The 22,644-nt window shown below is 37.1% G+C and overlaps 1 protein-coding gene across 1 annotated transcript; it reads left to right on the forward strand.

The window, feature by feature from the left end:
* Positions 1-234: 234 nt before the first annotated feature.
* LOC140657044 (leukotriene B4 receptor 1-like) lies at positions 235-1,923 on the forward strand. Its single transcript, XM_072873508.1, has one exon. It carries the CDS (start codon positions 705-707, stop codon positions 1,713-1,715), a length of 1,011 nt encoding a protein of 336 aa, XP_072729609.1. The 5' UTR covers positions 235-704; the 3' UTR covers positions 1,716-1,923.
* Positions 1,924-22,644: the final 20,721 nt, after the last annotated feature.

Raw genomic sequence — 22,644 nt, forward strand, 5'->3', positions numbered from 1 at the left:
AGAACTGCAATTTCCCAGAACATTAGAAATACAACTCCCACCCACTTTATTGTACCAGTACAGTCTCACTATAGGACAAATGTTGATTTCCTTTATGCCAGCATATTTCAAAAGCATGATCGACTGTTTTCTGCCGAATTAAAAAAGGGGATATGAAGACAGTAAGCACAATTTTTTATGCTTTGGAATAGAATTTTGTGTCCAACATATAATGCACATTTGCGTTTTATCTGCCACCCCTCTTTTTTTGGCTTTTATAAAATAAAATGTTGAGTTATTCAGACAAACGAGTAGAATAGCATAAAGAGGGTTTCTTTCTCCTCATAGCTGTTGATTAGATCAGTAACTTTAACAAAGTGGGAAGCTTCTTTAAATAGGGACACTTTTGAAAGACCACTGACATGCTTTAAAATCTGCTGAAGTATGATGGATGTATAACTAAAAGCAGAGTCAGGTGCTGCACTGTATTTTTATTTTTGCTTTGTATGCAAAAATGCACACTGTCTTCCTAAACAACAGGAACTACCATATGTGGTCAGATGTTTGTAAGAGTGAGCATTAGGATGTGAGCTCATATGCCACATTAGTCTACAGAATATCAGTTAGAGAACTTTCTCAAGTAGTTCGCTAACACCTTCAGAATAAAAGTAGAGTGCCAAACACTCAGGATATTGACAACCAAGAACAACTGAAGAATTTCCAGAATGAGTCAAGCTGAGGAAAGCAGTATCCACTCTACATGGAATATTGTGAGGTCAGTAGTCTGCATAATACTGAGCTTGTCATTTATTATTGGCACCCCTGGAAATTGCATCGTCATCTGGACTGTTTGTACAAAAATGAAGCAAGTATCTCCTTCAGTCCTGCTGATCTTGAACCTGGCCATTGCAGATGTCCTTGTACTGATTACTTTACCAATCTGGATTTACTCCTTTGCTGACTCATGGGTTTTTGGAGTCATCTTCTGCAAAATACTGGTTTTCATTATTTACTGCAGCATGTATGCTAGTATTTTTCTGATTACAGCACTGAGTTTGGAGCGGTTAATGGCTGTGTTTTACCCTTTCACAATTCAAAGATACAAAACAAAAGAAAAGACTTCTTTAATCATATTCCTCATTTGGTTTCTGTCTATTACTTTTGGTATTTCTGTCATTCCGTTTCAAGAGACAGAAGAAATGAATGGTGGACTACTATGCACATGTCGCAACTACTCTTCTAATAGACAGAAAGTGTCGTATCTTTTGCTGGAGACTCTTGCAGGTTTTGTAATCCCTTTTTTAATTATTTGCACTTGTTATATGTGTGTTGCAAGAAGAATAAGCAGAATGACTTACCAATCTAAACAGCGATCAGAACGGCTCATTGCCAGCATTGTGGTAGCATTCATTTTATGCTGGTTCCCTCATCATCTCTTTAACATCCTAGATATTATTTCAATTCAGATAGAACTCTCTAATGAGGAAATGTCTTTGGCACTGGATGAAATTGTAGGCAGAGGAGTGTACATCTCTGGAGCACTTGTATTCATCAGTAGCTGTATTAACCCTCTACTTTATGCTTTTGCTGCACGAAGATTTCAGAATCACCTGAGATTTGCCAAGATATCAAAGCTGTTTGAACAGATGAGTCAGACTGTAACAGAGGAAGACAAGAAAAAAAGTTTGGTTGTAACCAAACAAGAAGATACTTTAGTAAGCACAGAAAATCTCTAACAAGGAACATAGACTTAGTGAATAATGTGATTCTGTGTCATTCCTTCAGTAGTCTCTCAGTTTCATACTCTCAGTTTTGTTTACTAAGCAGTCCAGGTAAAGCTAGAGACAGGTAAAAGTTGTTAGGGTTTTTTGTGTTATAAAAGAATTGGCATTGGCAACCTAGTTCAGTTCCTAAGTTAGTATCCACATCATTAAATTAGCACTATTTCACTGGTGCTGAGAACCTCAGCAAGGTGGCTAGAAGCTCAAAGTGTAAGGAATACAGCATTTTTACTTTCCATTAAATTATTTGTGATTTCTAGAAGGTCTGTGTGCAGAAAACAGAAAAGGACTGTATGTGGAAAACAGAAGCTTTGAAAGTTTAAAACTAAGTTTTCCTTCAGAAAAAATTGTTAGATGCTCAAAAATCCTTATTTAATCTAAAGTTTTAAGAGAGCATACTTAAATCCTTTATATGGGTAAGAATGGTTTTAAAGTATATTAACAACAAAACTTTTGCACAGATGGAAAATATAAAGCTTTTTTTATTCGTTGCTTTATTTAGGTTTGAAAGTAATAAGGGTTGTTTACACAGTCAAGCTCATTTACTGAATTATCTTGTGTTAATAGGTTTTAACAAGTAAAATGTGAAGTGTGACATGCCTCTTTAGAAAAAAACAGGAGGTACGAGAATTCTGTGTTGTATGGCAAACAGTTACAGACTTCATGCTATATTTGATGTCAAATACATTGCATACTTCAGTGGCCATTAAACTATTGGTATATTAAATACACATACTATGAGTATCCTCAGAAAGTTTGATTCAGTTAAGCTTCCAAGATGTCTATTAATTTATGGAGGAATTGGATCAGGCTCTGGTGGGAGGGAAGGAGAGATCCTTGATACTGTTTTTTACATGTAAGAAAATTGTGGTAGCAGTACAAAGTGTCTAATATCATAAGAACTTCACTTTGCAAATAAAAGCATTATTTTTTCTTCTCTTCTAGAAGAGAGTGGACTTTGCCATAAGAAATCAATAAATTTAGCACTTGCAAGGACCTTATTTTAGTTTTATGAATGTGTGCAAACTCACTGTGGAAAAACTATGGCATCAAGAGTTTGATTTTGAAGGGGTTTTTTATTTCAGTTGTGCCTAACATTTTTTATGCTTACTCTTGCTTATTTTTAAGTCAATGTTTTATAATAAGATCAAGATAACTACTAATTACTAAGAAACATACTGTAATTTTGTATACATTGTTCTGGACAGCTGCTGAATAGCTATGTTACTCATCTTTACAAAGAAATTACAAATAGTAACTAGAACTTAATTTTCAAAATCTGATTGTATAACAACCAAGGATATTTAAGTTGTATTAATTTAGCTTGTAAACTGAAATAAACACGGGGAAGTAAAATCGTTAACTGTTAATGGAAGAATATTTCTCTAAACTTTGCATACATATTAGTTATTCCTACTTGTTATGAAAAAGTTGGTTTTTCTTCTCAATAGGAGAAAAGTCCACACCAGAGGGGGCTTTCCATCAATAGGACTCCTTCACTGAAATTAAAGTTAATAAAACTTTACTAAGACCTTGTTTGCAGCAAAGAATAAGCAGATGAAATCCCTTAGACTTTACCCCCTCCACCTATCACTTCTTTCGCCCCACTAATAGCTCTTTAATTGCTGTTAGTATATTCAATATAGCAATGTGGCATTATCTCACAATAAAAGCGGCAACTTTAGTTATCTACTGCATAAAAAAAGTGAAGCTGTATTTCCCAATATGTTCTTGAGATAGGAGTCACTACTATTCAACAACAACATAGAACAGATGAGGAGATAACAAGCACGTGAGCACTGCAACTGAACTAGAGTTCTAGGACACAAGGAGCCAAGCATTTCACAACGTACAGGTTGGGAAAAGACCCAGACAAGCTACCTGACCACAATTTTCCTTTCTATCAGTCTGTGCCCCTCTGTGCCCTAGCTATAATTGATCTTCTTACTAGGAATTGGGTTAAATCCCTAACCATCTGCGTATGTGTATCATCTATCCCATGAATGAAGCAAATTTTTTTGTGCCATTTGCTAGTCAACAAGCCTTTTGGGAGCATTGACTGCACCTTAAGTGCCTTATGCCCAGCTATGCCTAACCCAGGATGGACTATAAAGGGTCAGTGGCCAGATATATAGTCTGTGCAATACTGCCTACTGCAGTGGTGTTTGTTTTCTGTTTGTTTGGTTTTTTAAATCAATGGGCAAGGAATAGTGAGTCAGACCTGCTTTCTTTTCATCCTGCCACTCACAGAGAGGTGAACTTTGCTGCTCAGGCTGCATCATGCCCAGCATCCAGGAATCTTAAAAAGGGAACTAGTAACATTTGCAAATCAGTAAATACATTTTAGGGAATAATGAAATGATCAGTTAAGGCAGTTTTGAACTGAAAGCTGTTACTCTGAGGATTCAGAGTAATTTACTACCGGTGCTGCTCTTCCACTGAAATTACAGTACTTAGTATAGAGACCTAAACTAAGTTAACTAAACAATGAGAATATTTCTTATGGTCAACAGACCAAAAGGCAGCACATTAGCTATATTCTACTTCTGTGCTTTGACAGTAGATAGCATGAATTTTCTGCCTCGATATTCAGTTATCACATTTTCTCCACTGCTTTTTACTCACAGCTGCAGTACTGAAGTACTTGTAAAACATGCAGTCCATCAAGGAGCTAGAACCGTCCTCCTATTTTCATATTAATGGCCTTGGACGGCTGCCTCCAGTAATCAGTCATCTTTAAGAACTATGTTTCTTTTGAAGGCCATTTGGTAAAAGGTGCTAAAACAGCAACCTTAACTAATTTCACTTTTCTACAGAGCAAATAGAGTTAATACTTGCAAACTTTGGTATGCACAGATAAAAAAAACAGTGATTTAATATTTTTGGCAACACAGCCATGATGAGTCCATAAGAGTCAATGTAGAAGTATAAGCTGATGGCATCGGTGACTGCTTCTTCTTTAATCGATATACATCAGGCCTATCAAAGTAGCAAGATTTACCACTTCGTTTATGCTAACGTGCTCTATCACAAAACTACAGGGATTCCAATAGGCCCATTCAGCCAACGGACAGTGGATATTCTCATCTCCTAAAGTACTGAATCCTAGCAAAACCTAAGACGTAGCATGGATTTGGTCCAAAATGCTGCACCTTATGATAGTGATACTTCATGCTTTTTGTTGACTACATTACATATCCGTCTTATAGATTATATTGGAAGATTGATAGAAAGCAAAGACTTTCCTTGATTGTTCAAGCTAGTTCCAAACAGTGTCTTGGGAGGTGAGAGCAGTTTACTAATAACTCTTGAGACACTTGGACCCTTCTGAGAAAAATGAGGTTTCGTCTCATTTGAGTTCCTCTTATTTTTCTTACTTCCTAACTCTTCCATCCTTGTTTATGAAGTCTGTCTCTGTGGTTTCAGTGTCCAACTATTTCTCATGACACAGCAAGGAAGAAGGCTGAGCTAAGAGAGGGCTGTTTCAGTCACCTGAGTCAAATCACCTCAGATTACACTGAAGTACAGGGAACATTATGTGGAATCACAATCACTGCAACACTGCTTAGAACACTGAGTACTAGGAGGTGACCAGATGGTTTGAATTTCTCATGTTTGTAAAAATTTAATAATCTTCTAAGATTGATCTCTAACATTAAAGTCTTACCCAGCCTGAAACTTGCTCTGAACATTCCATGGGCATACATCAGGAATTTATCACATTTACTGTAGTAGTATCATGCTGCATAAAGTGAATTCACGCTGTATTAACAGGATTGAAGCAGAGCCTGAAGTATTTTTAGCTCATACACAGCCTATATACAAGAAGGATAAAAAGGAACACAAAGTATCAGTCTTACACCTTTTGTTGCCTGCTGACATCAAGAGTTTTCTGTAAGCATCATGGTAAAACAGTTATTAAGAGGTGTGGATTAAAACAGTGGAGCTTTGTGGATATTTAGAGGCAACTTGTAATTTAAGAGGTAACACAAGGGAGATCACAGAGATCCTTATTTGCAGGCAGAAACAGGGCAACTGCATTGTACTAAAGAACTCTTTTTTTTAACAAAACCAGCAGAACATTGTCTAGGAAGAAGTAGAGCAATAGTTAAGAGACATTTTAAAGACAGTTAAGACTGCGGCTATGGAACTCTTAGAATTGCTATTAACAGGACCAAAAGAAAGCTTTGCATGCAGGACCTGGGTGAAAGGAGTAAAAGAACCTGGAAGCTAACAGATGGCATGGAGACTACATAGGCATGCAAATTCTTTCACATTCAAGCAAGAGTCTGATCCATAATATTTTAGAAGATGCAGAATTAGCAAATATTAACAATGGTGAAGTTTTTCTCTGGTTTTATATCCTACAACTCTTGTATTACCCCCTTTTCTGCATGTATAGGGAAAAGGGAAGAGTAAGGAAAAATTTATATTTGATTGGAGTGGAAAAGCAAGTGAGAAATAAATCAGTTAAGATTATTAAGAAGAATATGGCCTTAGAATGAAATTGAGAAGTTCAGCTATGAAAGCTGAGTATACAAAGAGAACAGAGAGGGAAGTGAGAACTATTCTGTTGCAAGGCAGTTTCAGGTTTTTGTAAATGCTTTCTTGTCAGATCAGTTAATCAGCAAAACAATTCCTTATTAGAAAACTCCTCGGCTAGATCTCCACTGGTTGTTAATAGGTTAAAGAAAAAAATCCAATAAAACATGGTTTAGAGACGCATAACTCTGTCCTCTGAGAGGGTGAGTAGCTTATGCTGCTCCCATTAGCATTAAGAGTTGGGTGTGACCAGGGCTATGCTGATGGCCACTAGGATTTCAGAAACTTTACAACACTGTTTACGGTACTAGGAAAATTCTTGCACTGATAGGTATAGAGATAATAGAATCATATGCTATTTGATTCCTTCATGTCTTCTTTCCCCTTAAATCAATTATTTTAAAAATCATGCTGGTGGCTATTAGTAAGGATTCAACATTTTAAACTAGATTCATTTAAGTTGAAAAAAGGTTCAGATGAGAACAAAATTATTTTTATGGAACATGTGAAGTCAGTGATTTAAGTGATGGAATTAATGGAAAGGATGCTATGAAGTCTTTCAGTACAGGTTAAACAGTCACAACTCTTAAGTTAGGAAGATTATACATCTGCTACAGCTGCAAAATCCACTTATTCTTAATTTAATAGAAATCAGCTACCTGAACTGCGTCTTGATTGCAAAGGTAACTGGTTACATTCCAGTTTTGGCTGCAATTGTGTAAGTATTAACAGTGTGTACAACTAAGTGCATCACTATTTCCATTGGCTGTTAACTAGAAAACAGTGCTAACTGTAGTGAGACATCTAGACACATTAGCGTATTGTAATTATGGATGTCCATAAAGTGAAGTGTATGTCCAGATGGTCTTAAATCAAAGGATTAGTAGTTTGGACTACTCTTAGTAGCTCTTAAAGTGAAAAATCTGACTTTTCATTTTTGTATAGCAGACCTGCTTATGATGTAGCACACTACATTAAAAATGAAGGGCTAAATATTTCATTTTCAGAGAATTTGAAGCATCATTTGTGGCCTGTCACTAACCTGGTAGTGTCACCATAAAAGCAACAATAGGAAAATAGCTATGTGAAGATCACTTCTAGTCATTGATACCTCATGCTATGGTAAGATGTGGCAGTGTAGATAATCTAAAAACATATTGCAGATTCCATATCTTAACTGTACTACATAACTTCAACAGTTATTGTAATATTAACATTCACTGTATAATGCCCAATTGAACTTGTTGAGTGGTATCAGAAACTTAGAAGTCATGGACATTTTTTTAAACATTGTAACTAATGAATTATGTTCGTGGCCATTAGATTTAAAAACATAGCCACGAACCTTCAGCTACACTGTAGAATGGAGCATTACATAGTTAAAACTGAACGAAGCATTTAGCAGACCAGGTTTTTTTTACATGCGTTGTTCTCTCCTGCCACCATGTGGCTCTTCCATTTAAAAAAGTTAGGCCTCATTATAATACTCTTAAACTCACTGAAACAACTGGTGAGGTACTTTGTTCATTGTTTCAGTTCTGAACTGTACTTTAAGGTTCAGGTCATTGAGACAGAAAGGTTCACAAAAAACCACAACAGTATGTTAAGCATCCAAGTCCTATTCATTTCAGAGTGATCTAGTTGGTTCTTTTCTTACTCTACAGGAACCCAAGCCCATGTTATTTCAACCATTGCATAAATTAGGCAGGCTGAGAATTTTTGACAGAATATAATTACCTCATGCCAGTTTGTGAAAAGCCTATGCTGAAAATGACTTTTTTTTTTCCAACTAAACCATCAAGCATGTTGAGTTAGACCCTGACTCTTGAACTTGAGTAGCTCACATATCATCCCAGGTGATAGTACTGATTTCTACGCTCCTGGTAGTTTTGAGGTGCTCTCAAAAAGTTTCAAAACCTCTTGACTTCATGGTGATAAAATTAGGAATAGTTTTTGCAGTCTTAAAGATGTTCATGATATGAAAATCACAAAAGCTTTGCCTTTAAGAAAAAAGGAGAAGTGTTAAGAGTAAAGCAGAAAACAGAATCAAAGAGATTTAAGCAGAAAACAGAATCAAAGAGATTTGATTCCAAATTCCCTGTTTCTCTATTGCAAAGCTTAGTTTCTGTATGGAATGCTTTTAGAGTCTGTCTGTGAACAAGGCTTGGCTTAATCCTCTTACATTTGTCATGTTGAATAGTATTACACTTAATTGATTAATCCTACTTTTTAAAAGATCAGAATCAGAAGAAACTGATTTTGCTGAAGAACTTCTCATAAGCACTTCTAGGAAGAAGAGCTCATGAATTGAAGGGTTCTACCCATGTCTTTCCTTAAATATCCATTCTGCCCCAAGACTTGCATTGCATATTACACTAAAAATCAGCCATCTTACATTACACACCTTACTTTGCTCCGTGATGACTAAAGTAGCATGAAAATTGAAGATACTCTTTCTCTGTGGGTTCACTCATGGCTCCTGTTGTTCATTGTTATGCAGACAGGGCTGGTCCAAAGGTCAAGCCAGAAAGTCAATCTGTATCTCAGGGTCAGAACTGGGTCCATTGAGAGTACCCAGCATCAGATACAGCCCAGTGATCACCGAGCAGGACCACAGTGGTTAGGCAGGGCTGAGGTCAAGCCAGGAAGTCAGTCCACAGATCAGGGCCTGTATCAACAAGGTACATGGCCAAGCACAAGCATGGCTATGGCAGAACTCAAAACAGACACTCCAACAACACAGCTCAGGTAGGGGCTGAATGTCCAGGCCTGAACTTATATGGAGTTCAGGACCTATAGGCAGGGTCTGTGGAGGGGTGACCTCAGATGGAGCTAATCAGGGTCATTAAGGATTATTAGTGCACTCAGGGACCTGGTAGATTCTCAGCACCAATGGAAACACCAAAGAACAAGGACAGAATAATGCAAATTATTCATTGAACAATGCCCATAAGCCTCAATTGCCATTTTATTCATGGCTTAAGTTGGGCAACTTTGTATAAAGAGGGGGAGCCTCAAAGAAAAAATTATGTTGTTTTTGCTTTTTAACATCTCAAGGTTGCTACTTTTTCACTGATATTTATGTTCCTTGTAAATTTAGTATTACATCTGAAGAAGAATTTTAACGTAAGAACTTCAGAGTCTTCTTCCTACATCTAACCCTTTTTCTTTCCTAAAGACTTCAAGCCTTACCACAATTTCTCTGTGTTTGAAACACAGAGAGGTATTTTGCTTCCTCTGAGATACAGAAAAGTAAGTCTTAACTTTTCACCATTGGAAATACATGGAAATCCTATAAGAGAAGGAGCTAGGAAAGCATATACTGTTCTGATCACAAAGATGTTATCACAAACTGCAGTGAGAATTTCACCTGCTTTGGATCACTGAACTTTGACTGGAGTTAACCAGACGATTAAATAGCCCAATGTAACTGTTGGATTGGCCATGTGATATGATCTTTCATTTCATTCAGATGAATGCCATTGGTTGAATAAAGTTAAATATTTAGCATCCTGAGCACAATAGCAAAAAAGCAAAAATGCTTGGTATGTGTTTAAAAACATAATGATGCATTTCCCAAGCATCAAATTCATATTGCATTAGCTATAAAGTACATGTTTCCTTGTTGCTATATAATTTTACACACATAGTGTGTAGAATTTAGTTTTAGGCACACTGATAGTTTCACAGAGAGGTAGTGATATTGTTTTAATGTTTTAAATTACTGGTGTTATCCACAAGTATTAAGCTATATCAAAAGGAACAAAACTGTTTAAGAACCCACAGAGCCTTTTCCTGCGTTTTTTACCAATAGGTGAGGGAGCTGCAGGAGTTGAGCAGGACTCTAGCCTGAGTTGGCCTGACAGCATGGTCTGTTTTACACTTTCTTCACACACACATTCCTCCTTACATTAGGGGAGATAACACCCCTTTCTGTGCTTCAGCTGCTATTATAGTTGCTTAGTTCCTAAATGTTTACGACAGCTTGGAAACACCGTTTCTGAGGGAGCTGGGACCCTGCCACCCCAGGCCAGGAAGCTGCCCATGTGGCTTTACCCTGTGCCAGACCTCCCAGCTCTGCAGTGGTGAGTTTGATTTCAGGTGTGCTCATTTCTAGCTCTTTTTCAGCATGTCGGAGTAGCATAGTGAGACAGTGGCAAATAGATACATACCCAAATGTCCCACTTTGCCATTAGTTTTTGTATGCCAAGGAAATCCCTTCTCTAGAATGTAGAAATGTTTTCTACATTTACAGGCAAAATTAATCACACAGAGTGTGGCATTGATAAGCTTGGGAAGTGAAATTTCGTACTTTCAGGCTAAGTGTAAACATAGACTTACTTTTCAACTTAGCTGCTTTAGCCAAAACCACTTCCTTTTCTTTCTACTTCTTCCCCTTTCCGCACACAAAGTAGCTCACCATCATTTCTATTTAAGGAGAAGCACAATGGTGTCTCTGATCCCTGGTATAGACTGTAACTGTGATGTGGAAACATGCCTCAGTTCATTATTTTTCTGTAAAAGTGGACCACAAAAAAAAAAGGGGAAACACTATTTGGTTTGTCTGAATCAGATTAGCCTCTGATAAAGATTAGCCTCTTAAGCTAGCAGCTGCCCATATTTTGAGTAATATTATAGTTTATTCAATTCTTCAAAGAGCTCTATTAAAGGAATAGTAATTACTAAAAAATTCAGTGGCAGGAAAACGTAAGGATTTGTCTCTTTTTCTATAACATCATGGACTGCTTTGAACAGTTAATTATCTGGCTCTAAAATCTGTTGTTTAAACACTAACTCTGGATGTGTAATTAATGATTACATGATAGCAAATAAACCAATACAGCATAAAAATCTTTTTTCTTTAAGGAAGAAGGATTTTAACCTGTATAAAAAGAGGAAATTAAAAATTGCCTCTTTGCAGTGGTTAACAGAATTGAGGAGACTCCATTCAATCAACAAGAAAATAGGGGGATGCCATAGTAAGAAAGGCAGTGAAAGTAAAGAAATATTTCTCTACTGAATTTATAACTGGCTTATGGAAACCAGGGCTGCAAGTGTTCATGGAAATAAGTAGTGTTGCAGGAATTTTAAAACGCTTTAATTTTATGACCAGTTATACAAGCTAAGGCAATGGTACAAAGTAACCCTATCTACTGCCTGAGGATGTAAGCTGGGGGTCAGGAGGGCACTCCTTTTAATGCCCCAACATTACCTGTATCTCAGAAGAATTTTGTTTGTGTTTTTTCTGAGTAGAATTCACATTCCTAGAAACTTTAGATGGTTGAATGATTCTGGGCAAAGAGTTCAGTTTTGTATTTAATATAGAACATTTCTGTAGAAATTCCATTGTGTCTCAAAATGCAAGCCAAAGGTAAACATGGATTACAAATGCTGACTTGATGACCTGCATGCAAGCAAAAACCCTCTGCACAACTGACAGAGGCTGTGCAATTTGTGATACTAGTCTGCGCTATTATTACTCCCAGTTTACAGATAGGAAAATGGAAGGTGAAGGAGTGTACCCAGGGCTACACAACAAGTGTCAGGGTAAGAGTTAGAAAAGTGTTACAATATATTACCGTAGTTAAGTATAGGTCTAACAAAATTATCAACATACAGCACAGGTAGGCAAAACACTTCAAAAATTTTATTATTAAAAGGCTTTGCTGGCTTTTTATAGAATTGTTATTTCAGGAAGGTAGACTTCTTAAACTAGTATGGAATTAAACTCAGTAGGGTTTTGCAAGTGGCTTCCTGGATTGAGAATAAGGGAGAAATAATCACAGAGAAAGTTACATTAAAATAATACATTAAAATATAAAATTTAATGTTTTCTCAGAGTATAGTTAGAATGAACAAAGAGTTATAGATATAAATTATATATTAAGTATATAAATAATTACCTTTACAGACAAAGCTTTCCACATCTTAATTAAAGCAGAATTTTTAGCTCTTGATTGCAAAAGTCTCCAAAGAAGTTTTAAACGAAAGCAAGGACTATATAGTCACAAAGCAATCTCAAACAGCAATTTTTATCCAGAAAAATAATTTTGCAGAAACTATAAAATAACAGTCTTCAGAGTGAACACCTACTCTTCAGGTATTTGATTTCAACATGTCTCAGAGGTCAGACTGGAGTCCCAGGTTGTTCCTTCTTACATTTACAGAGAAGATCATATATAAATAGTTGTTTATGTCCATCACATATAATCCCTCCTTTTAGAAATGAGCCCAGAGGCTACCTTAAGATGCCTTAGAATCCCACAGAACAAAAGGAGTGGTTTTTATTCTAGTTTCAGACTAGAACGAATAAAACGTAGACTCAGACTTGTAACAAATTAGAAATGCACTCTGAAGCCTAGCATGTTTCATTGATAATACAAGCTTTAATTTTTAAAATTATTAATATATTAAAGACCTCTGTTATATCATCTCTGATCTTTACTTTCTGAAAGTATATTTTCTGGTATGCTGTGTCATGATTTGTTGTTTTAACATCAGACCTATAAAATTATGTTTCAAATTGGTTGTATCTTTTCCATTTAGATGTAATGAGCACAATAGTACAGGACAGATTTTTTGTAGATGAGTTTAATTTTGGGCAACTTGTAGTTCAGAGAAGCCAAAGAAGGTGAAGGCTACATCTTTTATACATCCATCTAAAATTGATTTCCTTCTCAGTCTACAATGTATTTATCTCAGGTGTTACCTTAGTTTCAGGTATTTACAATGGACAGCTTTCTTCAGGAGTTTAAACCATGTCTCCAAGTCAGACTGCCCATTATGAATCATGGCATTTAGAAAAACAATCCAATGGGAAGCTCATTTTGCTGACGTATTATTCATGCCTTCGCAGCTCTCCGTTTTTCACCCTGTTGCTCAGTATGTTGAACTGGGCGGATGCTGCAGATGACACACAGCTCTTTCACTTAGCTTTCAGTTTTATGTAACACGCCTATCTCATTGCCTCTGGCATTTATTTCTTTTATAACCTACAATATTCACATATTCACTAGAATACAGAGAAGATGATACATATTTAGAAAATATTTAATGAGCTAATGAATCATCATTTTACCTTTTGCTCAACCAACACAAGGAACCAATCAGTGTACAATACCAGTTGGTGTTTGTGTGCACACATCTGTATGCATGCACATACACTGTTGTATATAGGGAGAGATTGCATACACAGAGAGTGTAATGTTTTTTCACAGGATAAATAAATTGTTTTTACTAAAGTTATAAGTCAATATATATGTTATAAAAGCAAGGAAAATCCCTAGTTGTGCAAGGAGTTTGTTCCTGCATAACTGTTGCATGCATTACTTACTCTCTTTGACTTTAATATGACCACTCCCAAGCTTCAAATTAAGTATGTGCTGAATGTTTAAATTTTCAGAGGAAACAGAGTATAAAAATCTTCCTAAACAGAAAGCAAGTTCCAAGGCTTTTTTCTTTTGGAACAATTGCCTAAGATGTATTTTACTCTGCCTGATGATATTTCTCATATCTACAACATATATCTGATATCTACAACAGTTTATTCACATGTGTAGTTGATTGCCATGTGCATATGTGTTTGAAATATGAGATGCATCTACTATCTAAAGATATTTAAAAGTTGTAACTCCCAGAAGGAAATAGTTTTGTATATTAAGAAAGAAGGGTCCAGCATGGTCACCTAGCCTTAATATGTATATATTGTACACAAGTTCCAGTTGGCTAACAAAGGACCATCAAGTCTGCTTTTGTGTAGTAATAGCACATAATGAACTAGAGAAAGAACAGGTTGCAGACAGCTTCTGCAGAGCATGTGATGTGCTGCATGTTCACACTCTAGCACACCCTGTAGTAGCTTGTTTGTACATCGGTACCTATAGGCAGTAGAATCCTTGTTTCACCTTTTGCTCAAACTTCATTTAATAGCTGCAAGCAGCCTGGATAGTAGAAATAGAAAAAAAAAATAGTATTAAATTGGCTAAATTTAGTCTGAATACCATACAAAGCCTTCCTGACTAAGGTATATCAAAGTATATATAAGTTATATTAAAGAAGCAGGGAAATTTTTAAGATATAACCAAACTCTCTATAAACAAGAAAACAGTGAACACCTCTGAGAAATGAAAATTAGAAAATGCAGATTCTGATCTCTTTGCATAATGTAAGGTTTTGAGATTAAAAATAAAACCCAACAGGCATAATGAGATTTGCAATAAAAAAAAAGTGTGCAAATCTAATGGTAGGTTCCTCTTGAAAGCATATAGTACTTCAAGTACTATAATTAAAAAGCAGTGCTTGTGGAGCAAAATAGGAAAGGAGAGTTTGGGAATTGAGGACATTACTGATTTTACTTTACTCAAACTTTTGGGGACATGATTTGGTTAACGTGAATAGAAAAGACATAAGAATCCGAAGATATAAGTTTGAAAAGTGCTTAAGAATACTAAGAGCCCCTCTTCTGTGTACATAAATGATGGCAGCGGCACAGTTCTCACCATCTAACTTAAGATATTTAACTAAGGTTGTTAAGTTACAAAACTGGCTCCCTGTGACTTCAGATGTCTTAAATTAAATTAAAAGCTGGATGCTGCCAAAAAGGGCTTCTCTCTTCCCTCTGCCCTTCTCCTGTAACCCTCTCTGTTCTTGGCCTCGTGATCCCACTGCTTACCTTGAGCCACCTCTGGAACTCATCTGACTGCAGGTTGTTCAACCTGATAAAACAGCAAAAAATTATCCTTGCCCACTTTCCAAAGGTGTACATTTTTGCCAGGTTAGTGAGTTTAGTTACCTGACCTTGAGATCAATCAGATAAACTCCAGAGGCAACACAAGAAAGATGTGGGAGAAAAGAAAAAGAAACTGGAAAGTGGGGACAGGACTGGATGCCCTCCATCTAAGAACTATTAATTTGGCTCAGCCACTTGTCACCCTTTGGACTCCCTATTTAACCTGTAGAAAGAAGTAGCTCCTGAAGCAATTTAGAGGAAGATCTTATTAGTCTCTCAACTATACAAAAAATAAGGAGATTACTTTTCCAATTTATCTTCTTAAACTAAAGGTTTAACTTTATGCGGTATAAATACCCCACCTTCATCTTCCCTATTCCAAATCCAACCTCCAGAGCAAGCTGGAAAATATTCTATGGCCCTCAATGTCTTTTTTCCATTGTTAATCTTTTCTATTTGGTATCTCTCTCATGTTTCTGGTGACATTTTCGCCTCTCAGTACTCCTTTTGTTTACATTTCCAGGTGTGGGGCTTTTTTTAATTTTTTTTTTTTCATTCACTCCATACTTATTTTGATGTTTCTTTCAGTGTGTGACTGTTTATAATTCTTCCCACTCCATCATTTGTATTAACAATATATCTTCGTTCTCATTATTACTCCTCTTCTAGCTATATAACTGCTTAGTGTTTGCATTCTTCTGCAGTTGCTTTGGCTACATCTGTTTGAATTTTCTGCTCTGAATGCTGTTGGCTATTTGACAACATAGTTCTCTCTACAGTTGCTTACTTTCTGTATAACATTTAATTTTGGGGTTTTTTCCCATTATGTATTTTTTTCTATTTCAGTCTTGGTTTTCCAGCAAAAATGCAGGAGGTTGTAACAGAGCAAGACATCACTAGCAAATAGGAAAAAAGCCTCACGAAAAGTCCGAGACAACACTTTTCAACAAGCCAAACTTGTTCACGCATTTGTTTAACCCCTGTCAAACAGGCTGAGTCAGAGATTTGACTTTTTGCTGGTGTTATGGATCTAGCCAGATATTTGGTTCAGAAGATGCATCCATCAACCTAGGGATTTGAATTTCTCCAGTTCTGTAGCATCTTACATCTGTAGCTCCATAAACAGGAGACCCCCTCAAATGAACAGTGGCATGTCCTCGTGCCATAGATCACATAGCACAGGTGCCTCCATTCAGATGTTGTGGGAAAGTGCTGGGACTGTAGGCTGGAGGATTTCCGGATGGGACTGTGACTGAAAGGTGTCTGTCTTCCAATGAGATGAGGGAAGAAAAGGGAAGCTGCAGCACTGTTCGGCAAGTGTATGGAGGGCTGGCTGTTTGAGAACACGTGTTTGGAAGCAATTGTGTAAATCTCATTTTCAGTGCATGAAACTTAATAAGTCTGAAGATTACTTACAGATTTTTATATTCCTGTGTTGCCTACCAGATAAGCATGCTTTCTGATTTTACAGACAGAAAACGTAGTAGATTAAGTAACCTCTTTAAGATTTTTTAGAAACACAGTAGGTAATTTGGAAATAGAATCAAGACTTTCTGATTCTGTGGCAGCTCTTTTCCCATTAGATTGTCTTTGTCATGTACATCATGCTACTCCACTGATACTTTTGGTGGACTTGTTTGTATCACTGTGTTCTCTTTATATATCTCTCCTGACAGTTATGACACACGTAATGATTTTTAAACTTTCTTTTTTCTCGTACATCCATCCTCTTGTTTCCTCTCTCCCTTCTTGCCTTAGCCACATCTTTCAGTCATTCAAGTCCCCCCTGTGAGAGGTTTTACAGCACCTTTGTCATATTGGTGCAAAAAGAAGGAAGCTCACAATTTAAAATATTGGAAGAGACATTAAAAAGGTGGGTTTGAGCTATTGTATCTTGTAGCTTGTTAATACAAGTCCTGCTAAGCCTGTGTCTTGTAAAACTATCCCATAAATTTTCCTTCTGTCATAACTTGAACTTGCAAATGAAAGCAGACTTACATAGTATTGTATAGTATAGTATAGTATAGTACAGAGGCTGTACTATGACACCGAGCTGATTAATTCTGCTCAGTATTTTGTATGTCTATTTTCTTGCCTTTCACCCTCATAAATGCATGACATCATGCACAAATTTAATATTCTTTCTAACTACAAAATGAATCTGCTTTGTGACTGTCTGGGAATCATCCTTTAACACTGTGTGAGCTACTACTGCAAGAATAGTTTGTTATCTGTAAACTATGTCTCAACCTATTGCTGAGTAGACCCTAATGTAAGTGCTTTTGGAAAAGTTGTGGAACCTTTCATGTCTGTTGACCCTGTATATCCCTGGCATACTAAGACAGGAATTCCAAAGAATCTCCTAACGAGCTATTTATCAAGGTATTATTCACGTAACAAGCGATAAAGAGTTACCTTTTCTTCTGGGCCAATGTTTCCTGGGCCAATGTACATAGGTAATGCTGCTATTGTTAATCATTAACATAGCAGTGCTAAAAGAATTGTTTTGATCTATTAACATTCAGAAGAGTTTTAATTTGCTAACATGCTAAGCTCTGCAGGTCTACAGATTCCCCTGAAAATAAGCCAAAATGGCATACATTCACAGGTTGAGGAGCAGCCCTTTTTCAATGTGTGTGTATGTGTATGCACAGAAAATATATTAGAAATCAGGAATAAACTGAGTTTCTGCTTATAAAATTGAGGGATTGGTGATTTTCTTTCTTGTACAGTATAATACAGAATCAGATTACTTTATTATGATGAAGCTTAGTTGATCTGATAGAGTTTGGTCTATTACATTTCCTTTCCTGTTTTACAGATGACTGAATTTTTCCCTTGGGATATGGAGTAAGGATTGAAGTAAGAGAGCTGGCTTTGGTCACAGAATCACACAGAATCGTATAGGTGGGAAAAGACCTTTAAGATCATCGAGTCCAACCATAAACCTAACACTACCAAGACCACCGCTATGCCATGTCCCTAAGCACCTCATCCAAACGTCCTTTAAATACTTCTAGGGATGGCGACTCAACCACTTCCCTGGGCAGGCTGTTCCAATGCTTGATAACCCTTTCAGTGAAGTAAAATTTCCTAACATCCAATCTAAACCTCTCCTGGCACAACCTGAAGCCATTTCCTCTTGTCCTATCACTTGTTACCTGGGAGAAGAGACCGACCCCCACCTCTCTACAACCTCCTTTCAGGTAGTTGTAGAGAGTGATAAGGTCTCCCCTCAGCCTCCGCTTCTCCAGGCTAAACAACCCCAGTTCCCTCAGCCGCTCCTCATAAGACTTCTGCTCTAGACCCTTCACCAGCTTCGTTGCCCTTCTCTGGACACACTCCAGCACCTCAATGTCTCTCTTGTAGTGAGGGGCCCAAAACTGAACACAGTATTTGAGGTGCGGCCTCACCAGTGCCGAGTACAGGGGCATGATCACTTCCCTAATCCTGCTGGCTACACTATTCCTGATACAAGCCAGGATGCCATTGGCTTTCTTGGCCACCTGGGCACACTGCTGGCTCCTATTCAGGCGGCTGTCAACCAACACTCCCAGGTCCTTTTCTGCCTGGCAGCTTTCCAGCCACTCTTCCCCGAGCCTGTAGCGTTGCATGGGGTTGCTGTGGCCCAAGTGCAGGACCTTGCACTTAGCCTTGTTGAACCCCATACAATTGGCCTCGGCCCATCGATCCAGCCTGTCCAGATTCCTCTGTGGAGCCTTCCTACCCTCTAGCAGATCAACACTCCCACACAACTTGGTGTCATCTGCAAACTTACTGAGGGTGCACTCGATCCCTTCGTCCAGATCATTCCAGGTCCTTCAACTTCTTTCCCAAAGTAAGGCAGATAAAAGTAAAATTTACTGTATCTCCCTAACAGGAAAGAAGGAAAGAACAACTTTGCTTCTAAATTTAGCTAAAATCAGTATAGATCTAACAAAAAAAAAAATTGAATTGTGCACAGCACTACCATGAGTATAAATGTAAATTAGGCAACCTTGCTCCTGGCACATGGATATTACTTAATACAACCACAGTATCAAACAGAAGAGATAAAGCAATAGCCAGCTTTCTGTCTCATGTTCTTAATACCATGCACAGGGATTTATTTCATTTACTGCATTGCAATAGCTGTAGCAAACTAATTTAATGGAAAAAATAAGAAACAACACAGAGCAACAAGTCTAGTTATTTGCATACTTAGTAGACTTCCTGAAGCTGGAAGTAAACAGTGTTTATGGTATCAAAATTCCCTGCATGCAATCTTCCTATCCACTGTTAACGGGCAGTTGACTGTAAGCATCAAAGTAAAAACGTGTCTTGAGGTTGGATTTTAAGTTGAATACTAATTAATCTGAGCAGTGTTTTCTAGGTTTAAGGGATAGTGTGAAAGGCAGGTTTTGGCATAAATAAATAAACAATCAGCGAAAACTGGCATCTAGCTGGAAATATTGGGATGACAGGTGAAAATGACTGTGAAGGACCAACCTGATTGAGGCCTGTAAATGTAAGGATGAGGTGGGGGCAAAAAAGAAAGATGTTAGCAGGACCTCTGACTGATTTTAACATCATTTTTGAAAGATTTAATTTAAAACATACATGTATGACTAGTGTATAAATTTGTTTTGCACGTGTTCTGATTAGTTTTGGTAGTGTTCTGGTTATTGCCAAAGCAAGAGCTGATTGTGCACAGTCAGTCCACAGAAATGTTTAAGAAATTAGGAATTTGGACCGTGGATGCACAGTTTTTTCTCTCAGTGACAAAGACAGTTTACAAAGTTTGCTCACCTTGTACGTTTATCCTCGTGCGTGGTCCTTGGTGGTGACAGTACAACTGTTTGTAAGCCTACATGGTTAAGCAGATCAGGGAAATTATCTGTGTGAAAAATAACCCTTTTTTTTAGGGTTATCTTAACCCTTAATATCCTAATTAAAAGGGTTATTTCTAACACAGATCAGTTACTTGATATGTTTCATCATGCAGCCCCACAAGCAGTTGTATGAACCATTGTACCAAACCCCAGAATGGGGGCAGGGAACTCTTTAAACAGACTTTGCTACAGAAAATACAGAATATCAAGACAGTCCCTTCCTTCAAGCATTTAAAAAGGAAATTTTTGTTTTCAAATTTTTTCAGTGTAGAAATATGCTTTATTGTTTCTATGGAAGCCACTATGTTGTCCCAGAAATTGGGGTTTGTTTACCCAGTGTGCAATACGCTGATATACCCACAGACCAGAGGTATTTTATTGCATATTTACACAGATATGGGTGTCTGTCTCAAGACAGCACACCAAGCTTTCAAATTAACAGTTATTTATACACAAAGCATTAACGTATTCAACTTCCTAACGCATATCCAATATTCTTCTAGTAAATGATTGGTTAAAATCTCTTTGCCTAGCATGTAAATTAGTACGCACGCTTAGTTCTTCTTCTTCAACTTCATCATTTGAGTCGGTGGTATAATTGCGGCAGGTGGTCCATGAGTTGGTGGTTGCAGTCTCCCCCTGCCAGAATTACCTCTCCCCTAGTTTCCTACTTTTTTGGCAGATCTAAGCAGTTCTTCATGGTTTACTAACTAGACTAGTAATACATCAGTTAGACTTCTGCTTTCGACAGCCATATCCTGCTTATTAGACAAAGGTACATTGTCTAAGTTCCTATGGAGATAGGGTAGGGCTCTACCGTAGATTTCTATAGCAACATCAACATTATATGAATTGTATACTTACATTTGATTATTACAACAACTAGAGAGCAGCAAATATTTCAAGAGTGGTCAGCTGTAAATGTAACTGGTAAGTTGATATCAAGATGATCAGTCAGGAAATTATAGTAAAAGAAGCAGCACTGGGACACTACTTGCCCGATTTTCTTACAGATACATTCTGTTTGTTTTCTTGGTATAATTGCAAATAGTACACGTTTTCAGGTGTAGTTCTATAGGTTATTTCTTTTCAGTGACCTTCAAAATTGTATCTATTCCATTCACAAGTTTAAGCAAGTGCTTAATCGTCACCACAAATTACAGTTCACCAGTTTGAAAGGCAGGAGGAGTAAGAACAAATCAATGCTAGTGAGAAAGTTTCTCTGATTGGAAATTTGTCTGTCTGTCTTGAAATAGGAAGTAGATTACAGTCTGCCTTGTGTCGCTAAAAATTTTTCATAGATATTGCTTATCCTTAAGTGTTCGTGCTGAAAAAAAAAATCTGCCTGAACTGGCCCTTTGATTTTCAGCATCAGCAGGGAGATGGAGCTTAAAGGATGTGGAAATTAAATCTAGCCTGGACTATTACAGATTATGTTTTATTTCCTCTGTGGACAGATTCAGCCTTTAAGAATGTAATATTATGCCTTTTAAAATCACTTTCTCATTTAGGTCTCCAGGGTAAGATCAAAAATATGTATGATAAAGCTAAGTTACGTTGTATTCTTTTGATAGTGAAGGCTACATGTACACACTAACCAAGCTTTGCCATAGCTGGGAGACAGGATTACTATATTATAGTAAGAACAACACTAATGGTTGCAGTCACAGCATGCATTATCTTACCCCACTGCTGTACCCCCTCATCTTTATTTGGGAACAAAGGGAGAAGAATAGAGATGACATGCAGTTTTACTGGGGGTAAATGGCAAATAAGAAAAAAAAAATTAAAAAGGGAAACTTAACATTGCTAAATAAAAAAAAGGACACAAGTTCATTTGTTTGCTGATCCAGACCACAGAGTTCTGGTGGGTGTACTCTTGCATTGCCCAAATTAAAAGGATGCAAAACCTTGGTAACACCACTTTGTAGAAAAGACTATTGAACAGTTTTGTGTTCCATGATCCCATTTGCATCCCACAATTTCCTGAGAGTCCAGATATTTAATAATTTTTTTTCCCAGATCTTGGATGGCAGACTTTCCTAGCACTTCTTGCCTTGTGAGAATATCCCAGCCTACCAGCCTGGGATATCAAGAAATAAGAAGAACAAAGCAATGACAACAGAAATATTATCTAACTTAGCACAAATAATACTTTTGAAATTATTTAATGATTCTGGATTTATGAGAGATTATTTCAGAACATTATGAAATTATCTAAAAACATGAAGCTTGTGTCACCCAAAAGCAATTTTGCATTTTTGGATGAGAGAGAGTTAACAGCCTCAGGCTGCACTGGGGTTTCAGAAGCTCAAAAAAGATTTTTTTTTTAGGGGTTCCCTGTATCTTTTATAAAGTGTAAAATCTTGCAAATTTGGTTTCCCACTTTTAGAGTATCTCTTTGGTCCACTGTTTTGATCTCTTGAAAATGTGTCTCAAAGTAGTACGAAACCTTCATCTTTTTGTTAATGGGATCACAAGCTTTCTAGTGAATGTGACTGAACATACCAAACATATTTGCGTGCTGACAGGTGGGGTAGCTATTCTCCCCTTGGGGCAGGGTTGGTGGATCTTAGGTTGTAAGTAAAAACATGTCTGTTGCAGTGAGTAATTGCTGCTGGGAAGAGTTTGCCTCAACACTAGTTTTAGCCAGGCTAGCAATGAAGCTGGTTCTTTCTTTTTTGTCAATTTAGGATGAAAATTAAGAGAATCAGCTGAAAAATCTTTTGTCAGAATCCTAACC

This window comes from Ciconia boyciana, chromosome 9 (assembly GCF_034638445.1).
Source record: "Ciconia boyciana chromosome 9, ASM3463844v1, whole genome shotgun sequence".
In the NCBI taxonomy this organism is placed as follows: Eukaryota; Metazoa; Chordata; class Aves; order Ciconiiformes; family Ciconiidae; genus Ciconia; species Ciconia boyciana.